This window comes from Dreissena polymorpha, chromosome 10, assembly GCF_020536995.1.
Source record: "Dreissena polymorpha isolate Duluth1 chromosome 10, UMN_Dpol_1.0, whole genome shotgun sequence".
Classification (NCBI taxonomy): Eukaryota; Metazoa; Mollusca; class Bivalvia; order Myida; family Dreissenidae; genus Dreissena; species Dreissena polymorpha.
The window spans coordinates 43,263,533-43,290,225 of record NC_068364.1 but is presented as its reverse complement, the minus strand read 5'-3'; the positions used below and the strand labels follow the sequence as shown (position 1 = coordinate 43,290,225).

At 36.1% G+C, this 26,693-nt stretch overlaps 2 protein-coding genes across 3 annotated transcripts in view; one reads left to right on the top strand and one right to left on the bottom strand.

The window, feature by feature from the left end:
- The window catches only part of LOC127847548 (uncharacterized), a 285,306-nt gene that overhangs the window by 60,917 nt on the left and 197,696 nt on the right, over positions 1–26,693 (top strand). The gene's annotated exons all lie outside the window — the stretch shown is intronic.
- The window catches only part of LOC127847550 (uncharacterized), a 203,499-nt gene continuing 179,562 nt past the window's right edge, over positions 2,757–26,693 (bottom strand). Inside the window, exons 2-13 of one of the 2 annotated variants that reach the window (XM_052379560.1) lie at positions 25,613–26,601; positions 24,418–24,776; positions 23,745–23,804; positions 17,955–18,754; positions 13,736–13,895; positions 11,381–12,843; positions 10,953–11,323; positions 8,445–8,969; positions 7,472–7,623; positions 6,888–6,976; positions 6,056–6,200; positions 2,757–5,617 (exon numbers count right to left, since the gene is read on the bottom strand). In XM_052379560.1, coding sequence (XP_052235520.1) covers positions 24,427–24,776; positions 25,613–26,601 — 1,339 coding nt within the window. In that variant the 3' untranslated portion in view covers positions 2,757–5,617; positions 6,056–6,200; positions 6,888–6,976; ... (6 more) ...; positions 23,745–23,804; positions 24,418–24,426. The remainder of the gene's footprint in view (positions 5,618–6,055; positions 6,201–6,887; positions 6,977–7,471; positions 7,624–8,444; positions 8,970–10,952; positions 11,324–11,380; positions 12,844–13,735; positions 13,896–17,954; positions 18,755–23,744; positions 23,805–24,417; positions 24,777–25,612; positions 26,602–26,693) is intronic. The other variant, XR_008034028.1, reaches the window with a different exon arrangement.

Genomic DNA, 26,693 nt, shown 5'->3' with positions numbered 1-26,693 from the left:
ATACCCCCAAAATGAGCATTTTTTCTTTCGCTTGGTTATGAATCCCCATTTTTTACCCAAATTACCACCATAAAAATAGTCAAAAGTACTTATTTTGTGCCAAAAATATGAAATTTTGTATTCTATTGAACCTCTAAATGAGAGCTGGCAATGCATATTGACCATCTGCTGCAGTTTAAAGGCACCCATGACATTAAATGCTAGGATATATCATTGGCCTCTGGCAAATAAATGGGCTCCGAGCGACAAGGCGCGTTTCAAGATTTCACACTTTTATTGGTGCTAAACAACAAGTTATTGGAAGCTTATTGATTTCTTCTCTTCAAAGTATCTTTGATCTCTCATTTGTACTAATTTGTTTATTTTCTTGGATGAAATTGGATTTTCTTTGCTTTGAAATTGACATTTTTGGGGTGATTTAAAAAAAAAACCCACAAAATTGACATTATCAAAATTGCTTAGAGTGAAAATATCTAACAAAGTCATTCTTTCACCACCCGGCATAAGCCCCACGTGCATGTCCATTTGGTTTGTTTTGGTATTTTGTTGCAGATATTGAACTTAGCACATTTAAATCTTAAAGGGACATTTAAGCTTTAACAGGCCTAAAATCGCCTTCTTTGGACCGAAAACGCCCACGTCTGCCATCCCTGAATCGTTCAATTTCTTGTAGTTGATCTTTTTTGTGTCCCTCTTGGAACGATTACTCATGTTTATCCTCAAAACGAACTTTTAATGTCTTTGGTTTTGGGTCTATTTCCATACGTCGTATCCGCACCATGCACTGTTCGCGTTTTGATGTCAAATTCGCACCATGTACTTTTTGCAATTGTTTATACATTAAAAAGACACACTTTTAAAAAACATCAATGACTATTTACACAATGAATAAAGTCACAGTTCGTGCTTCATGAATCTATTTAATATTTACATGATTCTAACGATTGGTGAGTCCATTTTATAATGTACAATTAAGTAAATGAGGATGTCAGCAATCTCTACTTGACAAAAGATTCCTGACTCGAAATGTTCCTCCAATTTATCACAACTTCCGATCATCAAATTTTTTATCAAAATTCAATTTTTTTAACATTGTGTGTTCCACGCTTACAAAAACAAGTATGGAATTCAAATTTTTTAACGCTGTGTGTTCCACGCTTACAAAAACAAGTATGAACTATTTTTCGAAAACCCGTGCGCTCGAGTTAGCAATTCGACCAATCATAAAAAAGTTGAAAGTGAACATCGCTCAACATTATTTTTTGAAAGGTATAGTGAGAACTTGTAAACAGAATTAACTTGCGTCATAAATTAAACATTTTAATTCAAGATTAAAATTAGCCGATTAAAAAATTATTATGGTGTATAATGTACATCTCTTTTTAACCAACGTAAATACAGTGATTCATATTGTTTAACCATTAAACGACCTTGGACTAAAATATAATTTCACTTATTAAAACAACATAATACATACATGTTTGATATAAGTTTGTATTCTGTTGAATATATATGTGTGCCATTTCATCACTTCAGCAATTAGACTTTGCATTTCAACAGAATGACAGACAAGACCAAATCACTATAATCCCCTGACTTGGAAGATATGACATGTAAATATGTTTGATAAGAAAAATAAAAATTTTCAGAACGAACACATGTTTCTCCCATTCATTTAGCCTGAGAATGTTGCTCGCAATACATTTTCAGATAGTGGTCAACATTTGTATTAAATAAACCTTAAGTGCCACATTGAATCAAGTACATACAAAAAAAAATCACATATTTTATAAAACGTTCTGCCTGACATACTTAACCTACTCTCTATAGGAGTGGGCTTCGTCTACTGAAAATACCAATCATGGCGTGAAATGTACGTGTGCACAGATTAACGTGTTTGTTTTTAAGTTTGTCATTCCCATGAATAAGTGACTTGTTCCTATGATTAAGTACGTCATTCAATTGACTTACTTTCTCATTCCCACGGGTAAACTTTTTTATTCTCAATACAAAGTTATCTCGTTCCCACTACCTTATCAATCGTGGGAACAACATAAGTCTTTGGAGCGACTTACATAATATCTGCATGAAGAACAAGCCCCAAGTGAAGATCTGTCAGAATAGTTATGAAGGTTCTTAAAGGTATCCGAGTCTGACCAAAGTATGACGGGGGACAAACGAAAAATCGGAGAGACAGACCAAATCACAATATGCCATCGCCAAAAGGGACATTTATATAGAAGTGAGGAAACAATTAACATACATTTTTTATTTGCTATAACAATATTTTTTTCACAGTACAACAATATTCATGCTCTATGCATGGCTATATACATTAAATGGAGTGAAACAACAAGAAATGGATCAGCAAATCACATACATTTACATGATTATATCCCTAAACATACCAAAACTACAATGATATTATATTATATGACATGTGCTATGTCTTTAAAAAAACAACAACAATTAATGTGCACCAAACTACAGAGATTATTCTATTTAATAACACAAACATTATAACCGTGCAAAGGCAATTATTAATTTCTGATTAAGTCCTGATCGTTAGTAATACACAATCAATGATTAAAAGACCTGGTGGTACGTTGCATAAAGTTTTCTTTATTCAAAAAGTTTTGCTATTGCAAAATGTTAATTTGGGATAATCGAACAAATTAAGACATGATTTTGAACCTTAAATCTACTTTTACCAATATAGTTAATTGCTTATAAATAGGTTCTTTATATATTATAGAAACAATTTTATTATAGCTAAATATACATACAAATAAACAAAATATATTTTTGTTGGAAATAAAAAATTGAAAGCAAAAATTTGAAATATTACACAATTTTGTCCAATAAAAAGCTGTGTATAATTGTTCAACAACAAAGCAGACATGTTTAATGCAAAGCAAGCTGATATAAACAACCACGTATGTATGGAATCCAATCATAAGACATCAGATTTGTTGGGAGTTTTACGGAACCTGGCCGCAGTGAATGCGCGTCAATGACATCTAATGTGGAGCAGTCAACATGAAAACAGCTTTTCCAAAACTTGTAAACAATCAACTAAAAGCAATCATTCAAAACTGGAAAATAGTCACAATCAATTAACAGCTATAATTCAAAATTAGACACCTTAACAAGCAACAACAAGTCAATATATAAAATTAATATATTAACACATATTGCCTCAGTGTGAAAAAATACAATGTGATATTGTATGAGAACATGCACTTATAATAGTCAGAATACCAAACTTTTAGCACTGTATGGCCAATTTTGGCAATTAAAATATGATGAATTTTAATTGATGCCATACTGGAGAATTTGGTATAACGCATAGAAATAAACAATTATGTAAACCATATTTCTTTAGTGATTGCTGAATGAATATAGTATATAGTTTATAGTGTGGAATAATAAAAAAAAGATTCAATGTTCTTGTTACGTTGAGAGGTACAATTATACTCTAACAAGGGAGACGACTTTTATTTAGTATATCACAGTTGCTCTCCCTTGAATCGTTCTTCACTGTTTTCCAAATTTCCAGATAGTAGTTGCTTAATTATGTTAACTGAAAAGCTTGACATAAAACAAGGTGTTCCTAATGCTTAAAGTATGTTCATGATCTGATATTCTGCACGTCTTAATTTACTATACAGGTTAATGTGCTCATCCATCCAAAGCAATTCTTTTTTCTCTATAGCCTGATATGTAAATGATGTTTATTATGAAACAATTTTGTACAAATGAATTCAAACAGTGAATGTATCTGTTTGAAATGGCAACATTTTATGAATACTGTACAAACAAAAACATAAGCTTTGCAGTTGATCTATTTACAAATGACAAAATAAACTTATATACAGAGACACATAAATCTGTGTTACGTTATTCACTTATTACATTAGAAAAAATGGTCGCAATGTGTACATACAAATATTTAAAGCATAATGAACTTTTAATGCTAGAATGCAAATGTCAACACAAATGATGAGCATGTCAGTATATGATACAACAAGAACAATCTGCAACCATATCTAGGATCATTATTCCTGAAAATACTCACTTTGAAACAAAATTACTTGTGAAGGAATTACTTTTCAACAAAGAAAGCATCCTTTTTCAATAATTAAACAAACTTCATTACAATTAAGATGCACTTCTAAATGTGTGCATCAATTATTGCAATATTATGCATGTACATTCACACAATTTTTATAACGCGCTTAACTATTGTTTATATTAAACAAAGTTTCAGTTGTCAATAAATAAATTGATAATTAACAGAAGGTTAATATAGTTTGGATAAATCAAATTATTATTTGATATTTTGCTGTTACATCACTACATGAAATTCTTGATAAAATACTGCCTCAAAGGAGCAAACTGATGATAAATGTACACAGACAGAATGACAGACATATCAAAATAGAAGCATCACAATTATGAACCGTTCTGATCAATTATTTTACCTAGCACATATTGCTATTTTATAGGTAAAAACTAAAAATAAACATGTCTTGTTAAGCCAATAAATAAGTTAAATACTGTCCAAGGTATCAGGATTATTTAAACAACTTTGTGAAGGCTTAAAATCAATGTTTAAAAAAAACAATTGTAAAATCATTTTGTCTCTGTTTACGATAATCAGGATAAAGCTATATAGAGTCAGTTTCTGAATACAGACACAATAGCAGTACTTGCATTATTTTGCTCTTGAAATAAAACTTTACATTACTGCTATTACTAAGTTTCCCCTTATCATATTGGTCTATTTACCAATATATAACAAAATACTTAATCATCAAGTAACTGTCAGTATCATTATACCCATACAATATGAAATGAAGATTTTTCTTCCCATACAATCAGACTGTACACACGAGACAAAGTTGCTAGTCATAGGACATGGCTGGTAAAAACACTTGGCATGTCGCATGACTTGGCTGGCCACAGAACTAAGCTGATCCTAAAACTTGGCTGATCACAGGACTTGGCTGGCCACAGAACTAAGCTGATCACAGGACTTGGCTGATCACAGGACATGGCTGGCCACAAGACGTGTCTGGCCACAGGACTTGGCTGATCACAGGACTTGGCTGGCCACATGACTTGGCTGATCACAGAACTTGGCTGGCCACAAGACGTGTCTGGCCACAGGACTTGGCTGATCACAGGACTTGGCTGGCCACAAGACGTGTCTGGCCACAAGACGTGTCTGGCCACAAGACGTGTCTGGCCACAAGACGTGTCTGGCCAGAGGACTTGGCTGATAACAGGACTTGGCTGGCCACAAGACGTGTCTGGCCACAGGACTTGGCTGATAACAGGACTTGGCTGGTCTTATTGTTCTTTGTCATTCCCTCATTTTTGTCTTAACAGTGACAGGCGTTTTCCTGCCTTCCCAATATTTCAAGATGAGGAATTCCATCGTAAATGCTCAGGACTGCGGGTCGTTTAAGAAGCAAACGCAGGCACTTATTGACTATCATGCTTAAATTGTATGTATAAATGATCTTCAAAGGCATGCATGGCGTCAATCTAATGACAAGTGCTGTAACAGGCTGTCTTTTTGATTGGCCGGTTTAATTACATCGAATGGGATCTGAAATAAAGGAAGGTATGTTAATGTAAATTTCAGTTCATTATTCTGATTTTGTTACTTAGGAAAGCAGTGAAAAAGAACAAAACTGACATATGGTCTTAAGCTTCTTTGATTTGAATTTATAGATAGGTGGTCCGAGATATATTCCTTAATTATTAAATATTTACGGCAAAATAATATGAACATGTAATGAAAAAAAGTTTTTTATCTCCAATTCCACTAATGCAAAAGGAAGCTGATATAAAATACACAACAGTACACGCCCACATGCTGATTAACATGTTTGGCGAGTTGCATAACAAATTAAGAAATATGTTTTGAGGTTATATATGCCATAAACCTGACAGGCGGACAAACGTTTAGACGGACCAGTGTTCCCTTAAACTGTCTCTGAAAGTAGGTATTTACAAAAAGCCTACACACGTCTCACAAACTCACAAAGGTTCTATGCGCAGGATGTTCACAGGCAGCAGGTCAGGTAACAGAGAGAGGAGAAAATCTCAATAAATCAACAGCTGCTGGCTTGAAAGCTGTGACTGTAACTGCATCCAGAAGAAACTTAACGCCTTGATATTCGGGTTGTCTGGAAAAAGTAGATTGTGTGTCAAACTTGACAGATAATTGTGCAAATATGTCAAGCATTATTTGCATTATAGAAATTGTCTTTGTTAACCATTGCCTTCCATATTGCTAAGCCAACATAAACAGATTTGAACAGAACCAATTTTGTGGCAACTACGTTTCAGAGATGGAAAGCTTCTGAAAGTAATATAGACATTCAATGCAATCATTTCAAATCAACAGAGAATATGTGTTGAGTTAATTAAAGTATATTATTAAACTTTATTTCACAGGTGGTTATAGAGAAACAAATATGTTCACCAGGTGCATAGCAATGGGGGAAAGGGACTTTCTCTTAATCCCCGAGTGTAATAAATATCCTAATATTTCATTACTTTACATTGGCAATACTTAAAAATACATGAAAATAGCTCAGATATCATGTCTTTGCGTAATACTGTATCAATGTGGGACCTTAGTCAAGTGGTGGGATGCTGGTCTAGGAATCGAAAGGTCCCAAGGTAGAATTCTGCTCAGACCACAGAACTGTGCATATCAAACAATTAATCCCATTCTTGTTCTATTGGGTACCTGTGAGGGAAATAAGCAAATCTGCTGTGGTTGCATACCGTGCAGAATGTAAACGGACGACTTACATCCCAGTGATCTGGTGCCACAGTGTACGTTTTGATATGGTTAGGGGACTTACCTATTGAGATGTAGTGGCTGAGTTGGAGTTGTTAGGATATTTCTCTGTGAACAGAAAACCAGCTCTTTGCGCATCACTGACATATGTCCCTGTAAACCAAATAATTAATTCATTCTGAAATAGCATCAGTTATATTGGAGGTCAATCAATGTTGTTTGATTAAATAATATAAGAAATACATTATGTTTGAAGGCTCTTGATACAAATGAGGTATACAATAAACACTTCAAACACACACACAGCCTAATATATACTGTACACTTGATACAATCATTTTTCATCCATATCTAACCAATCTGCATTAAGTTACGTGTAACTCCAAAAGGGTTGGACGGACATAAGGAAGAATGGAAGGACGGAGAGAATTCTACAACCTCTACGACCTCCCCCCTGCACCCTTTCAAGTTTCAAGGCAATACAAAATGGCAGCGATTTTGAATATTTACAATTACGTAATGAATTAAGTTTAAGTTTCCAGCAAGAATAGAGTATTACCGATGTATAACACGCACACACTATTGAAATAAAATTTTGAGTAGTAACACACTGCACATTATACACGGTAAATTACAGGACCAATGTACCTTGTAGAAGAGGTAAAATCAGCCCACTTGGCAGGAAAGTTTGGAGCCCCAGCTTAAGACTGGCTGCACCTATCTGGGCCCAGCTTACCAGACAGCCTGTTGTTCAGCTGGGTACCGATCTATGACTGCATGGGATCCTGTAGGAACCGGCTCTTAAAACAAATTATAGGAACTTAAATAAATATTGAAGGGAATAATTGTATAATGTGCTGAAGTCATTTAAATAATTGTTTTGCTAAAATTAAATAAAATTTAACAAGTCTATTACAGCGGATTTTGTATGCAAGGATAAAGGCTTGGTTCAAGGGCTGAATTTCGGCCGAAACGTAGACAAAACTATGCCTTGACCTTCTATGATTAAACCTGATATTAGATCAATTGCTATTTGCTATTTATTTACCAAGTTGATTAATTTTAAAAACACATACTTACTATTTGATGCTTGAACCTTTTTCTCAATCAGGCAGAAAAAAAACTGATGTTAAGTCTCATTCTGGGAAAATAGGGCTTAATGTATGTGCAGTCTGCACAGGCTAATCTGGGATGACATTTTAATAGGTCTTAATGTATGTGCAGTCTGCACAGGCTAATCTGAGATGACACTTTAATAGGACTTAATGTATGTGCAGTCTGCACAGGCTAATCTGGGATGACATTTTAATAGGACTTAATGTAGGTGCAGTCTGCACAGGCTAATCTGAGATGACACTTTAAATAGGACTTAATGTATGTGCATTCTGCACAGGCTAATCTGGGATGACACTTTAATATGGCTTTATGTATGTGCAGTCTGCACAGGCTAATCTGAGATGACACTTTAATAGGTCTTAATGTATGTGCAGTCTGCACAGGCTAATCTGGGATGACACTTTAATAGGACTTAATGTAGGTGCAGTCTGCACAGGCTAATCTGGGATGACAATTTAAGCACATACATGAAACCCCATATCCCAGAACACCGCTAAGATACTACTTATTGTTCTTGTTGCTGCTGCTGTTGTTGCTGCGACTTGGCCATAGACAGAGATGGAGCGAGTCCTGACGCCGAAATCACCACCCCAAACCCGATAATTGCCAACAACAACTGTTGTTGAATCGCATCAATTGCATACTGCTTTCCAGGCCTAAGGTTCCCATTATTCGAGAACAACATATGGAGGTCAGTCACATTAACGGACGTGTCACGCAACGCCTGCTCTACCTGTTGGATCAGATCATTTCAGTTCGAGGGACTTGTCCGGCCTAATTTGTCGACGCCCATCATCCAATTGTTGCTAAGCGACATCGATGCTGAGACGGAAGTCAAACTCACCAAGGCTCTGCTGTTGAAAGTGTTGATGTAGCCAACATGGGAGGAGATATTGATAGGAGGCTTGGTAGTCTGACGCAAGACGTCTTCGTGCTGAATTTCTTAAGCGAGTTGTAGTGTTTGTGCAAGAAGGGGGTTGTCACCAACTTTCAATTCAATGACGTTTGTCATGTTTGCTAGTTAAGGTCACTGAAAAGGAAATGGAAAGTAAACTAAAACCGGATTGTTTAGTGACACACGAATAAGCCTTGCAACACCTTACTTTACAGTTTTATTTAAAATGCCAAACATTGTGCTTATAATTGATATTTAGAATATTGCAATTAATTTTTCACCATTTAGAACTCTAAATAACGTAGTATCACTGTTTTACGCGCACCAACTTGAAATTGGTATTTTTGGGTTTGAAGCAAGGTGTAATTATTTTTTTTGTATATCAAAAACAGGCATTTCTTGATCAATTTATAATGTGAGACTATACACCTTTAACTGGTCACTATAACTTTAAATGTTAGACTACATAATTTTAAATGTGATAGTCAGCAACTTAAAATGTGAGACAACACAACTTTAAATGTTACAATCTACATATTTAAGTGTGAGTCTGCACACCTTTAAATGTGACTGTTTATGACTTATACCTGAGACTTAACAACTTTAAATGTGAGACAATACAAATGTATGGCATTTAATAAGAAACAATAGATGTGAGTTCAAAATAGTAATAAAACTTAGTGAAATAAGCAAACTAGAGCTTTGTCACAGACGTGACGAATACCCCCACATACCGCATTGAAACATAATATTTTGCATGTCGTCTTCACAAAAAACAGCAGACACCATGCTTAATTTTTAAAACGCACTAAGTGACCCCTTGACCTAGTTTTTGACCCAGAAAGGCCCATGTTCTAACTTGGCCTTAAGATCATCTCAATAAAACTTTTGACCAAATTTGGTGAAGATCGGATGTAAACTACTTGAATTAGAGAGCGGACACCATGCTGGATGTTAAAAAATACAAAAAGTGATCCGGTGACCTAGTTTTATGCCCGGGATGGCCCATGTTCAAACTTGTCCTAGTAGATCATTTATATAAAACTTGTGACCAAGTTTGGTGAGGATTGGATGAAAACTACTTCAATTAGAGAGCGGACAACATGGTGAGGTTTAAAACGCACTTAGATACCCCGTGACCTTGTTTTTGACCCGGCATGACCCATATTCAAACTTGACCTAGACATCATCTAGATAAAACTTCTGACCAAGTTTGGTGAAGATCGGATGAAAACTACTTGAATAAGAGAGAGGACACCATGCTGAATGTTTAAAAACTCAATAAGTGACCCCGTGACCTAGTTTTTGACCCGGCAAGGCCCATGTTTGAACTTGGCCTAGACATCATGTAGATACAACTTCTGACCAAGTTTGGTGAAGATAGGATGAAAACTACTTGAATTAGAGAGCGGACACTTAATTATTAATTAATAATACGAACCAACAGACTGACCGACAGACAAGTTCACTCCTATATACCCCCCTAAACTACGTTTGGGGGGTATATTTAAGCCATTATTCTGATAAAAACCTTTAAAATGTGCTATAACTAGGGGCTAGCTCTGTGCAGAGTTTATTTTAACCATTTTTGGATTGGGACAATTCGCAAAAAATCATAGTGTTTTGAATTAAATTGGGAAAATGGTTGTAGTTTTTGCTAAACATAATTTAAAAATTGAGAATAAGTGCTATCAAGATAAATTGCACTTAGGTTCAACTTATAGAGCTGCATAAGGAAACAAACTCAATTTGTAGCCTATTAAAACATTGTTTGGGGTCAAACCTTGAATTGAGAACTTTAGCCAGTAATTATGGAAAAAATAAACTGTTTAAGATTACGACTGGGACTCAATTTTAGCCAAGATTTCGACAAAATGAATAACATTGTATGATCTCACCTGAAGCTCAAGAAGCTGAACTGATATGCTGTCCTCGCTGATATTGCCAAGGGCTGAATTTGAGTTCTGATTAACTCAATGTTGCAACCTATCAAAACATTCTTTTTCTTTCGGGGAAACCATGAATTGAGAACTTAAGCCAGTAATCATTGATATAGACTTTTTGAGATAAGAATTCGGCCCCAATTTCAACAAAATAATTAACACTGTAAGGTCTCACCTGTGCTCAAGAAGCTAAGATGACATGCTGATCTTGCTGATATTGCTAAGAGCTGAGTTTGAGTTCTGCTTTATTCAGGTTGCAAGTCAAAGGGCGTACTGGACCACACAACAAAACTGCTGTTATTTTTCAAAGCCTTTTCTTGCATCAATTCAATGTGAGGCCTTTTGGGCTCGGAGTGCTAAGTGCTCATAACAAAACCAAACATGTTCACTTTAAGCACCTTGTTCACAATAGTGGGCGTAATTTGCGTCTGTGGCACACCCCATGGATATATGGATCTCTTAGTGTTTACAACAAAGTCTTTACTGCCTTTCTGTGTCAGCATGGATGTATTGTGCTCTGGGTATTTACATCCAAGTCATAACTGCCTTTCTGTGTCAGCATGGATGTATCGTGCTCTGAGTTCACAACCAAGTCATAACTACCTTTCTGTGTCAACAAGGATGTATTGTGCTCTGTGTTCACAACCAAGTCATAACTACCTTTCTGTGTCAACAAGGATGTATTGTGCTCTGTGTTCACAACCAAGTCATAACTGCCTTTCTGTGTCAGCATGGATGTATTGTGGTCTGTGTTCACAGCCAAGTCATTACTGCCTTTCTGTGTCAGCATGGATGTATTGTGTTCTGTGTTCACAGCCAAGTCATTACTGCCTTTCTGTGTCAGCATGGGTGTATCGTGTTCTGTGTTCACAGCCAAGTCATCACTGCCTTTCTGTGTCAGCATGGGTGTATCGTGTTCTGTGTTCACAGCCAATCATTACTGCCTTTCTGTGTCAGCATGGATATATCTTGCTCTGGGTGTTCACAACCAAGTCATTACTGCCTTTCTGTGTCAGCATGGATGTTTTGTGGTCTGGTTGTTCACAGCATAGTCATTACTGCCTTTCTGTGTCAGCATGGATATATCTTGCTCTGGGTGTTCACTGCATAGTCATTAATGCCTTTCTGTGTCAGCATGGATATATCTTGCTCTGGGTGTTCACAGCATAATCATTACTGCTTTTCTGCGTCAGCATCAATATATCGTTCTCTGGGTGTTCACAGCATAGTCATGACTGCCTTTCTGTTTCAGCATGAATGTATTGTGCTCTGTTTTCACAGCCAAGTCATTAATGCCATTCTGTGTCAGCATGGGTGTATTGTGTTCTGTGTTCACAGCCAAGTCATTACTGCCTTTATGTGTCAGCATGGATGTATCGCGCTCTGCGTATTCACAACCAAGTCATTACCGCCTTTCTTTGTCAGCATGGATGTATCGTGCTCTGGGTATTCACAACCAAGTCATTATTGCCTTTCTTTGTTAGTAACATTGCCAAAAGTCCGTTCTATTATGATATTTTGGCCGCTGAGAGGACAATCTGGGGCAGTCCGTAACCCTACTGTTGTCCAAACTATCAACAGCAGTCTAAGTATCCCATAGGAAAGCTTATGCTTTTATTGTTCCTTGATTTTCTCCTGTTCAATTTCTGTTTGTCCCATAAAGATTGGAACAAGTTATTGAACTTTTTATTCTTCATGATATTTGTTGTGATGTCCAACAGCAACAACCAACTGTTAGCGTAACCATAACTACTGCTATTTTTTTCTTTAACTTTTCGTGTCTGTAACACTCGTCCCTTTCAGGCCCACGTGGAACTCTAGCTTAACAAAACTACCCAGGCTTATGTGTGGACAACTTGACGTGGGCATTGCGTTTGTTCAGAACAGAATTATGCTCAGAATTTCCTGCAGAACGGAGTTGTTCAACGCTGCTGACTTTTTGAGTTAGGAGGTCAAGGGGGAGGAGTTAGAAGTCAGGGGCGGGGAAAGGTGGTTCTGGACTGGGTCTCTTGCAGGAGGGACTTGTGCGGTTGCTGGGTCAACTTGATATCAATGCTGGTGCTCTGCTGAAAACAACAACAACACAGTGGCTGATAGGAACTTGTAACAAATTATATTACAATCTATAACAAACTATGCCTCTTGACAGGTTGTGAAGGTTTTCAACAACATATATTTCTAATCTGGCATTTTATTGGTTCCTTGTCCTTAATAGCATGAACGTAAAAACAATTAAGTCATTTTGTATTAAAACAAGAAAAGTGTTGGCTAATGCTTTACTTATCTGTAAATTTATATCTTTAATCTTTACTCCATTTCCAGAAATGTATTTTCATAAGCCAATATGCGTATAACTGATGTTAGAAAGTGTCGTCCCAGATTAGCATGTGAAATTCACATAAGCTAATAAGGGAGGGTACTTTTTGACTAGACTGGATTTTCATAAAGAGGATTATTTGTTCAATGAAAAATAACTTTAAGAGGAAAATGTTGTCCGTGATTAGCCTGTGTGGACTGCACAGGCTAATCTGCGACAACAATTTAAGCACATGCATTAGGCCCCATTTTTCAACATCACATCTTATTTATCTATTAGACAATTTTTTGCTGCATAACACAAAGAAGGAAAACCATCTGGTTAAAAATTTAATATTTTTTAATTGTACTTATTATATTAATCACATTACTTTTAAAATGCCATTAGATATGTTTTATTGTTAATATAGGTTTCAATAAATGGGAGGCAACAATATTAATATTTAATAATAATATTAATGTCTCACCAATGTTGAAAAAAAACACACACACATATTATATTACCATGCCTTTACAGATCTTTGATGGTTAAAATCTGTTTAAATTCACACTAGAATTTTTTTTTAAGTCAATCAAACAAGTAAGTTGTAAGGCATAATAAAAATAAATAAAACATTAAACAACTTAAGGGCAACAACTCACTGCTGGTGCAGATCTACAGTTCTCTCCCTTGTTAGTTTCAGCTAAAATGTCCTTCATGTTGCAATACGAGGACATGGTAAGGCTGTCTCACCCTCACATCGCTGGACTTTGATTTGGCTGAGCCTTTCACTACTCCTTTGTCTTCTATGCTTAGCAGGTGCTGTAACATTGAGAAAACCAATATGAAGTCTTTTGAACTAGTCAATTAGTAATACACAGCAATTGTTTTGCCAAATTGAAAAAAGTATCTATACCACACCAATGAGGAAAATTAGCATAATAATATCAAACATCGGGAAAATTCTATCTTTTAAATTGGGAATTATATGTATTTTTAATTGCATGGAACTTAATTGCACAAATCCGATTAAAATATATTCTTTGACATGCGTTTTTGTTGAAATGTTCAGTTTCAGTGCTCATTTTATTAGTCCACATGCATATAAGGAAGTGCCTATTACGTGTACTTTATAAAGATGGAAAGAAAAGGCTTTTTTTCACATACACCTTGGAGTAAAAATTATGTTACAGGCCATTTGCGCTAAATAACTATCATATTACAATACTAGTTTGTCTGTACTTTGTTGATGCCCATAAATCTATATTATCACAGTTACCAATAACAAAACAATATTTTGTCCAAGTTATTTTAAACATTAACTGTGTTTGATATGATATTTTATGAACAAAATACGGATCGAAGTTTTCAATTTTGTGAAAAAATTAGTGGCCAACTCTTTAAAAATGGCAAACTACGTTAAATTGGGAAATTGTGAGCTACTATTAGAATTGCTCAATATGTATGTTAAATTTGCATTTATATGTACACCGATGTCTCAATTACCAGTTTTTAATCATAGTGGTTTTTATACCATATTTGTTCTAATCAGAATTTACGAATACCAACAGAATGGAAGCAGACTAAACTTGAGCCATATTCCGGACAACTGGGCTTAATGAATATGTATAGTACCACATTAGCCTGTGAAGTCCACACAGGCTAACTTGAGACGACACTTTCCACCAAGACATGATTTTTGTTTAGAAATAATTTCTTTAAAGCGAAAATTTCCTCAAAAATGGAAAGCATTATCCCTGATAATTCAGAGTGCGCACTGCACAGGCTAATCTGTGGATGGTACATAACATGCATTAAGCACCCTTTTCCCATAACAAGGCTCACCTGGTATCATCTTGTACAACTCTGTAACAGACTGTAGGGGGATTTACTTTGAGCCTCATACCGAGAAAACAGGGCTTTATAAATTGTGCACAAAGTGTCTGCCCAAATAAGCCTACCGTAGGTTTCCACGTATAGCGCGCAGTGTTTTACCTCCAAAATTCAAACTAAAAAGCTGGTGCGCGCTATACATTGATACAACGCCATCCTGGCTGCTAGATTGGTAAAAAATATGTTGTGTAATCGTAAATAATCAAAATAGCCGCCATGTTTTTTTCCAGAAAACTACCACCCTATAATCGTACAGACTGAGGGGCCATTGTCGAAACAACTGGTAGATATGAATGCGGTAGAAGAAGTTTTGGTAAAAAATAAATATGTTTGAATAAACTTGCGGACATTTCTTTGTTTGTGTTTACACTTCTTAATTGATGAATTCCGATGGGGATTGTTGTCGACATTCCGGAGAGCAGGCAAGGGTAGGTGCGAACGAGGTCTTTTTTGCATGTAAGGTAGGTGTGAAAGGGGGTCATTTTTCACTTCGTAATTGGCAGATGTTATTGAGTAATATGTGCCACGACTTGTTAAGACGCTAATTGACATTTGAGACACTAATTGACACTTGAGAACGTGAAGATATTCAAATGCATTTTGTGTGTATAAATATTGAATGTTGAACAGTGGTGTACCTCAACAACTGTATCCCCGTCTCCCATGCCACATTCAAATTTACCGGTAATGCCCATGCTTTCCCCGAGGAAAAATCACACAATGTACACTATTCTTATTTTCTCACGTTTTCAAGAAATGCACGTGGACTGTTAATCTTTTGCTAGAAAATTACAAAATTGTAAAAAAAGTATAGTGCTATGCAACCCATGCTCCTAATCATAATGACGCTTCCTATTTTGAATTCTTAATTAAGCTTTCCAATGCCCCTGATTATTGGATTGTGCAATAGTAAAATGGCGGCCATTTTCAGGCCGATTAGGTAGTTTTATTGTCTTTAAATATTTTTTTCTCCATTTTTGCATTTAAAAAACAGCCTGCGCGCTATACGCGGGTGCGCGCTATACGTGGAAACCTACGGTAACAACTTAAAATGAAAGACTACATAATTTTTAATTTGATACTCGGCAACTTTAACTGTAAAACAATACAACTTTTAACATGACACTGAACAACTTAAAATATGAGACTGTACATATTTAAATGTGCACATCTTATTACGCGAGACTAAACAACTTGCAATAGACAATACAACAAGTCATAAGACACAATACTGTAAGTATATGAGTACTTGATCACACACGTTTTGCCTATGGATTAGACAGAAATGCAAAAACAGATGAAAGTCTATGGTGAATTAAGTATATGATATTCTGTCTTGCTACCAGGGGCCATTATACTAGTAATAATAGCCTATTCTGGTTAAATTTTTTATATGTATGTGATATTGAATCGATACTAGTTGATGTCTACATTTTATGCAATTGTTTTTGTAAGACAGACCTTAGATGAAAAGTTTAGTCACTGGCGTTAAAAGTGTGTGCATAAGGATATAAAAGCAGTATAGTGATATTGTCTTTGCAAACATCCGGTTTCTAATTTAAATAAAAATCATAATCAGTTATACGTGAACACAAATACTTAACAATTTATAATTTTTGATTTGTATTTTGATTGTACTAAGTTTCAACTTATACAGCTTAATAAGGCAAGTAACTCATTGTTGCAACCTATCAAACACTTTTTTTGGCAAATAATGCATTGTAAATTTTAACCAGTAAATATTTATAAAACAAGGGCTGTTTGTAAAACATGCATGCCCCCCATATGGGCTCTCCGTTGGAGTGACAGCCATTGTGTGAATATGTTTTTTGTCACTGTGCCCTTGACCTTTGACCTAGTGACCTGAAAATCAATAGGGGTCATCTGCCAGTCATGAATAGTGTACCTATGAAGTTTCATGATCCTAGGCATAAGCGTTCTTGAGTTATCATCCGGAAACCATTTTACTATTTCAGGTCACCATGATCTTGACCTTTGACTTAGTGACCTTAAAATTCATAGGGGTCATCTGCGAGTCATGATCAATCTACCTATCAAGTTTCATGATCCTAGGAATAAGCGTTCTTCAGTTATCATCTGGACACCATTTTACTATTTCGGGTCACGGTGACCTTAACCTTTGACCTAGTGACCTCAAAATCAATAGGGGTCATCTGTGAGTAATGATCAATGTACCTATGCAGTTTCATGATCCTAAGCATAAGCGTTCTTGAGTTATCATCTGGAAAGCATTTTACTATTTCAGGTCACCATGACCTTGACCTTTGACCTAGTGACCTGAAAACCAATAGGGGTCATCTGCAAGTCATGATCAATGTACCTATCAAGTTTCATGATCCTAGGCATAAGCGTTCTTGAGTTATTATCCGGAAACCATTTAACTATTTCGGGTCACTGTGACCTTGACCTTTGATATAGTGACCTGAAAATCAATAGGGTTCAACTGCGAGTCATGATCAATCTACCTATCAAGTTTCATTATCCTAGGCATAAGCATTCTTGAGTTATCATCCGGAAACCATTTAACTATTTCGGGGCAATGTGACCTTGACCTAGTGACCTGAAAATCAATAGGGGTCATCTGCGAGTCATGATCAATCTACCTATCAAGTTTAGAGATCCTAGGCCTAAGCGTTCTTGAGTTATCATCCGGAAACCATTTAACCATTTCGGGTCACGGTGACCTTGACCTTTCACCTAGTGACCTCAAAATCAATAGGGGTCATCTGCGAGTCATGATCAATGTACCTATGAAGTTTCATGATCCTAGGCCCAAGCGTTCTTGAGTTATCATCCACAAACCACCTGGTGGATGGACCGACCGACAGACCGACCAACAGACCAACATGTGCAAAGCAATATACCCCCTCTTCTTCGAAAGGGGGCATACAAAATTAGACTTTTTGAGGAATGGGGCTGAATTTAAGCCCAATCTTTGACAAAGTTACTAACACTGTAAGGTCTCACCTGAAGCTCAGAAGCTGAGCTGATATGCTGGCCTCGCGGATATTGTTAAGGGCCGAGTTTGAGTTCTGATTAACTTCGGGCTGAGAGTCGAAGGGTGTACTGGAGCATACAACAAAACTGGTGTCATGTTTTTTAGCCTTCTTTAGTCCCAATTCAATGCAATGCCCTTTGGGCTCGGAGTACATAACCGGACGTGTTTACTTTTAGCAACTTGTTTTCAATAATGGGGGGAATTTGCGTCTGTGGTGCACCACATGAATATATTGTGCGCTGAGGACAGTCTGTAACGCTACTACTGTCCTAACTATCTACAGCAGATATACTTCTGAATGAATCATTTCAATTGTTCCTTTTTTTCTCTCGTTCCTTGCTGAATATATAGCTGTCTTATAAAGAATTAAACAAATTATTCAACGTTTAATTCTTCGTGCGATTCTTCGTGATGTCCACAGCAGGAACTAACTGTTTGCGTTAACTGTTAGCGTTACCATAAGTACTGCTATAACGTCTCGCTTCTGTAACACTCATCCCACTCTGGCACTAGAGCTAAACAAAACTACTCGGGCTTGCTTGGGGAAATCTAGACACGGATATTTCGGTTGTTCATAACAGCGCGTGAAAACTTGACGTGCTGAGGATTTATTGCACAGACTTGTGTAACGATGCTGACCCTTTGAGGCCGGAGGTCCAGTGGGAGGAGCTAGGGATCAGGGGAGGGAAAGGATGGTTCTGTATTGGGGCTCCTGCAGGCCAGACTGGTGCTGTTGCTTGGCCAACTCGATATTAATGCTGGTGCTCTCCTGAAAACAACAACACAAGATTGGGGGATATGAACTTGTAACACATTTTTATAATACAATGCATAATACACTACATATATGCCTCTTGATTGGATGTGAAGGTTTTCAACAGCAAAACATAATTATCTGAATTTCTAATTTGGCATTTCATTGGTGCCTTGTCCTAAATAGCAATTAATGAAAATTAATGCAATTAAACCATTTCGTATTAAAACATTAAAAGTGTTGGCTAATGCTTTAATAACCTGTAAATTCATAATTATTATTCTTACTTAACTTTCAGTGTAATTTTATAAGCCAATTTGCCGCTCATCAATATTAGAAGCTTTCGTCCCAGATTAGCATGTGAAATCCACATAAGCAAATCATGGAGGACACTTTCTGACGATACTGGATTTTCACAAAAGAAGATACTTATTTTCAACAAAACATACCTTTAAAGAGGTAATTGTTGTCCCTAAGTAGCCTGTGCCGACTGCACAGGCTAATCTGGGACTACAATCTAAGCACATGCATTAAGCCCTATTTTTTCACAGCGTGGCTCATTGATGTTTTTAGCCAGTTTTTTCCTGCATAACAACAAAAAAGAATAGAAAATCATCTTGTTAAAAATAATAAATTGTTTATTGTACTCATAATCATAATCTGTTAACTTTTACAATTCTTTCACAGAGGATTCACTGTTGATACAAGTTTCAACAAGCAAATTCTTTGAATTGATATCCCCCGCCGATATGCTTCTGGACACAAAAGTGTTATATTTGACACTCAAAAAAGCATTTTTCAAGATACAAAGGGCCATAGCTCCGTTATTAACAGATGGTGTACAATGCCATTTGGCGTGCATCATTCTCTTATCCATATATATACTCATACCAAGTTTCAATGCAATCCGCTTAAGCACTTCCAAGATATGGCTCCGGATGAATGGACGGACGGAAAGACGGACGGAGGGACAACGCCAAAAAAATATCCCTCCACCTATGGCTGGGGATAATAATAAATGGGAGGCAACAACTTCATATTAATGTATTCCCAAAGTTACAAAAACACACACACCATTTTTACCATGCCTTTACTAGTGTTTTTCCCAGGAGGGCAAAGGGGCATGGCGCATTACTTTCAAAAAGGGCATTTTAGCGCGCAGTTTAGGCAAAAAAGGGCAGAAACGTTCCATGTTATTTGCTCCACGAAGCAGTTGTGGAAAAAATAACATATAAACAAGCACATTTAATGGTAATAGATGTATTTAACTTACTATGATTTATATTAATATATTTACCTTGCAATGTACATTTAAGTTCCATGCTGTTTCAATAAGCTGTACAGCACGACAAACATAAAGCAATATATGCATATGAATCTGATTATACACAGATCCACTAACATATAAATGAAACCATGTTTGTCTTATCCCATTTTCTAACAATAATCTCGACAGATGTTTAAAATAACATTGCGAGTAAATTGATCGCTAACAATATGCAAACACTCGTTTCCGTGACATACATCCACCGAGTAGATTACAAATAAACAAATAATGTTGTTGCTATCTAAAACATTTTTATGCATCGTTGATTATCACAGACATTTCATTTATTCCTTCTTAATGTATAATCTCCATCGTTAGTTCGATCGTTTACGACGTTATTTGCCATTTTTGCCGAGTCACAATTTAATTCTGTATAGTCCGCCATGTTGATAAAATGTCAAATGATGTAAGCTACAGGTGCGCATAGCAACGTTAAATCGTATACGCGATTCGTATTTTGTTAAATTGGTATACGTCTCGGTAATTATTTCAATAATTAGATCTAATTATCTTAAAGACGAAATCGATAAAGAATAAATTTGTTTGTGAATTTAACAGTAATGATGCGTAAAAAAATATGTTTGGATATAACTGCATAATGCATGCAAAGCACAATTGCCACAAGAATAACATCGAGTTTTCATCAAATGTCTCCGAAGTAATGATTATATCGTGGAGGAGTACAGATTGCCGAGCGAAAAGTGCGCTTGGTATAACATAGCTTCCGGCATTATCGATTGATACTGACACGGGGTTATTCACGCATGACTAATTCACAGCTTTGGGTCAGCCAGTAAGACCTAATCGAGCACTGTTATAGATTAAATCTGCTCAATTAAATATAGTCGATTAGACATTGACGCCTCTCGAGTAAATCAAGCACAGTCGGAGCGTCACAGACAATCAAGGAAGCTGATTTTGCGGACCAAGTTAGATCGTAAGGCAAATTTCGTGGCGAAATTTGCCTTTGAAAAAAGGGCGCGTGGCGAAATTTGCCTTTAAAAAGGGCAGCGTGGCGATACGGGAGGGCGGCGTGGCTTTTCGCCACGCTAAAATGGCCTGGGAAAAACACTACTTTACAGGTCTTTGGTGTTAAACTCTGTTTAAATTCACACTAGACAACAGTTCCAAAGTAAGCCATCATGTCATAAAAGTTGTAAGAAATATTACAAATTAATAAAATATGAAACAATTTAATGGCAACAACTCACTGCTGGTACATATTGACAGTTCTCTCCCTTGTTAGTGTAAGCTAAATTAATTAAAAGCCACAATATACTAAATGATTTCCCTATATAATTCAATGTAAAAGCGACAAATTAAAGAGAAAATAAATGCAACATTTAGAACATAGAGACCACCATAACCATACTTTTTTCTGAAAGTTCATTCTAAGCTGAATCGATTTAAGCAATAAAAAAGATATGTCATGTTAAAACCAAACATTAACTTTACTCAAATCAAACTCTACTTCTTTTGCACCTTAAATTTTCCGGTCATTTTCTAGTGCAATGTAACTGTTTTCAGGTCAAACTTGTACTTAAGTCTCTAACTTTATCATATGTCAGGGATTAAGCAGTGAGCACCTTTTCTTTCCCTTCCAATATATCCAAGAGATAAAGACAGAACACCAGTCTAAAGTGTAAAACATAGCTTCGAGTAAAATATGATTTTTTTTAGAGAGTACAGCCCTACATGAAACTATTATTTAGTATAATGTAACCTATAAGACAACCTGAACTGTTTAAAACGCAAAAAATATGCACTTCCTTATCATTTTTCATCTATCCTCAATGTGTATGCCAAACTTCAGATTGATCTTTTACGTAGAAATGTTTGAACAATGAAAATTATTATAATAATGCCTGATAAGACATATGGCTTCCATTGCCGGTGCTTAGATTTATAAAGGGCTTTCAAGAGCAAATAATATTAACTTATATAACAGAATACAGTAAATATACTGTAAACATCTTATATGCTATATCGTAGAAGAAATATAATATTATTAAAACGTGTTTAAGCTTCTTTCAGTGCGAATTTGTGAGTTTAGAGTTGCTCAATACGAGATTCTGTACTTTTTATTATCCCCTGCCATAGGCGGAGGGATACTGTTTTGGCGTTGTCTGTCAGTCCTTCCGTCCATCCGTCTTTCCGTCCGTCCACCCGTCTTTTCGGAGCCATATCTTGTAAGTGCTTTGGCGGATTTCATTGAAACTTGGTATGAGTATGCATATGGATAAGAGGATGATGTACCCCAAATGGCATTGTACACCATCAGTTAATAACAGAGTTATGGCCCTTTGTATCTTGAAAAATGCTTTTTGTGTGTCCGGAGCCATATTTTTGAAGTGCTTTGGCGGATTTTATTGAAACATGAAATGAGTATATATATGGATAAGAGGATGATGCACGCCAAATGGCATTGTACACCATCTGTTAATAACAGAGTTATGGCCCTTTGTATCTTGAAGCAATGTTGTTTTGAGTGTCAAATATAATACTTTTGTGTCCAATAGCATATTGGCGTGGGCTATCAATTCAACGAATTTGCTAGTTTAAATTATTTTCCCATACAAATTTTCCCATTTAATAATTTTTCTTTTCACTTTTCAATACTCGTTAACTCCATGAAACAAAATGCATTTATTACATGTTACTAGCAAGAACGCATAATATCCCGTGAAAAAAAGGTGGTTTTATGTAAATCGTGCTCCTTTGTGACTTGGCCTGTTTTGACAAAAAAAACAACACTGTATACACAATGAAAACTTAACACCTCCTCACAAACAGACTCTATACGGCATTAGATGGAATAGATTCCAATCAAATAGGCTTAATTAAATATCTCACAGCTTTATAAAAACTCATTAGGCTTGCATGGGGATGACAGAAATTATTGCAGTGTTGTGTTTTTGAGGTGTCTGTATCGGTAAGTTGGAAAGCATCGAGCTGGAGAAGGGTTTGAGTTATTGATCATCAAGTAAAATAAGTTGTACTGAAAACACGATATACACAAGAATAAACGCCATTTTACCTTCTGTGAAATTATATCATATCATTCTCGTCCACTTCACTTATTTATACACTGCAAAAACATTATTATTCGCGGGACATTATTTTTTATTGATTTTAAGGGTTGAACGATCCACAAATTAAATACAAACACACTGGAAAATAACTGACACAAATTCCATATTTATTGTTTCCAAACCGAGAAAGTCACGCATTAACTACCACGTCCATGAAAGTCTTCTTTTAACCACAATATAACATGCGGACAAATTTATATGATTTTACAAAAAACAAACAATTTAAAAGGATATTTTACCTTATGTAAATTCATACTATTCTCTTCCACCTCATCTTAATAAACAGGAAATACACAAGCAGGGCTTTTCCTTGAGTATTTATGGGTCTGTTAAACGAACCCATACCCAAAGCGTGTTATATGCTGTTCCTTATGAAAATTATATCTCAATTATGTTTCAATTAGATCTAACAAAGTTTATAACTATTATAATAGGATTTTATTCCTATAATTTGAAGTATTATTAAAACTTATTAAATGTGTTTTCCCAAATCAATGGACTTTTAGCACGAAACATTTTCAAAATCCCTTAACTGCATTTTTTCCCAAAGTGGCCAAGAAAAGGCCTGACAAAGCGTCTCTTTTACCTTCTGCGTCATGCTTGTCCCCCACATCCTCAGCATCGTTGTCCCGACTGTCAGCAGCAACTGGAGCAGTAGAATAGCTCGATGTATTTCTTGTATGTATATTTAGGACTTACAAACATTGATATAAATGCAATAAAAATCAATAAGACATGTTCAACATCATAAAATATGAAAATAAATAAATCTCACATTAAGTGTTACCTTTCTGTAAACATTGCATAAAATATCAATATATACTCCTCCAAAGATTACTTAACAATGTCATATTTTATTAAAAGAGTATTAATCCATATACATTTCTTACATGGCATGGTGTTTATAGAAATGAAAGTCTAAAAATAGCCTCAGTTGCTATGTAGATGTGCATATATGTAGAAATATTAAATTTTCAGCTGAAATGCTTTGTTTTTTCATGCAAAGTTTACAAGAACTAAATTTTAGGACCATAATGACACAAACGTTATGACAACATAACATAATATGCATTATATCTTATGTTCCAACAAAAACCCTCACAGTGTGTAATTAGATAACAATATGTGCACATAAATTATTTGTATCTTTAACTACACACTTAATGTTGTATTGTAACATCACACACTACTATGTTCGTATGCTAAACAACACATTGTCATTGAAATATTAATCACTTATTACAACAACTAATACATACATGTACACACTATTCCACTCTGAACACCAGGATTGTGTCGCTACACCACTGTCCCACAATGATGGATGATGTTGTGCTGCTGTAGCAGACTGACCGTGGCCACGCCACTCCATCCTTCTGAGTAGCCAGATTAGCCAGCTTACTCTCTCCCTCCCAGCCCACCTGTAGTACAGTGTTGGACCATCCACAGACCAGCACCTGGCTTGCAGGGGTCACATGTAGACCAGATGGTTCACCTAGTGCTGGGTCTGTGTATGTAGCCAGGAGTGTGCCATCCTTGGCCAGGGTGAGAAGCTTGTCCTGGAAGAAGCTGATGATGTACAGCCTGTCTCCTGTGGGACTCACAGCACACTTCTCTACTGCAAAACAGAGTAACATCAAGATATTGAATTACTGTAAATATTAAATAATCTTATTAAACAAACTGCAGTGATATTGTATTACGCATATGTTGCTATAAAGAGGCCTTTACACATCTAAAATATATGCATACATTTCAATAATTCAATAGTTAAGCGTGACAATAAACTTCAGTAGCAGAGCTATTGTGTTAACGTTTGACATGTTGAAATGCGACTGGTGAGTAAGATATGAATTGAAGCAAAACAATTACACAGATGGAAACAATTACACATACTGAAAAAATTGAACAGTTCTATCAACAGGTAAACATATTGTACATGTACAATCATTTTAAAACCACAAAATTAAGACATGGTCAGAAAGTGTCTCTCTCCCAGGAACACAGTTTCTATTTATAGACATGCCATGTAGTGACAGTCAAAATACTTCATTACTCATGTTTATAAATCAATATTTCTGAATCTTGTTTTGGCTACAATGTACTGTAGCATTCAAAGGGCACATTGGAGTTATAAAACAAATATTTTGTAATACATCAGCGGGTTTTCTGCTATTACATCTGAATTTCATTTTATTATTATCTCACAAAGTATATAACTATAATTTATATGGTTATTTTTTCAAAATAACAAGATAAAGGCCTAATGGGTCAATATTTGTTGATTAAAAAAATAAATCCCAACTCGGTTATTTAGTCGATAAAAATTCCCAAATTTGTCATTGTATGGATTTAAAATAACACAATTTGACTAAACTCCTTTTCTCACAATGGCTAGAAAAATCCCTGTACATAATAGGTATGTTATCAAGATGAATTCACCATGATTCTTACCTGTGTCATAAGCAGATTCATCTTCATAGAGTCTGCAGACCTGTTTGCCACTCAGTGTGTACTTGAACAGAGCAGTACCAGAGCAGATAAACAGTTCACCCTCGTGGTGGTCAATACCTATACATGTATGTTGTAACTCAAGCTTCCTACCAAGAGTGAGCTGGCTCTGGGTGACTGTAATAAACTGGACATTATGTGTGTTGCTAGCATTATCATCCAGAGCCACCGCAACCTCACTGGGTGTGATCTGACACATGTCCCTTACATATTCAGTCACATCACAGTGACTCACCACCTGGTACTGCTGGTTCAGCAGCTTGAACCTCTTATTATTCCAGTCTGCGATCAGCACCTGCCCATCAGTCAGAACACATACGCCTGTGATACTACATTGATATGAATCACTTGGTATTCTCACATTGTGCTTAGCATTACTCTGGACATTAAACGCCTTGCCTGACTTTCCCAGCAGAGTCAGTGCCTGCTGTATTATATGCTTACATTTTATGCTGGCTATAAGGCAGAGCTGCTTATGATCTCCAATTTTCTCAACAATTTCATGGAAATGTGACAAGTCATTGTGAAGACTGGTGCATTTATGAATAGAACTTGTAACTGACCCTTTAATGCTTATAACTTCATCTCTCATCTCGTTAAGTTCCTTTGCAGTAATATTATCGAATTCATTCACGATAGAGAGAACACTCCTACACATCTCTTCTTTTAAATATTGCTCATTTCCGCCTGATGTTCCCACAGAATTATTATCACATTCATCTATAAAAGTATTTAAATTGCCACACATTTGCTCTATCATAACTTCCCTATGTTCATTGTATGTTCTCTGCAATGACTGAATGCTGGCCTCCTGACTGATCTGCAGGGTTTTAATTTCCCCCAGGACAGTTTCCAGCTCCACTGACAGCCCCTCTAGGCCTGAGGGCTGCGTGTTGGTCAGCTCCGAAATCTGGGTCACTTTACTGCACTGGCTGAAATAAACAATTAATACATGTACATACCAAGGAATAGTCAGTGATATTATGAAATGCTTCAAACAAGTATAAAGTGTCAAATAAAAACA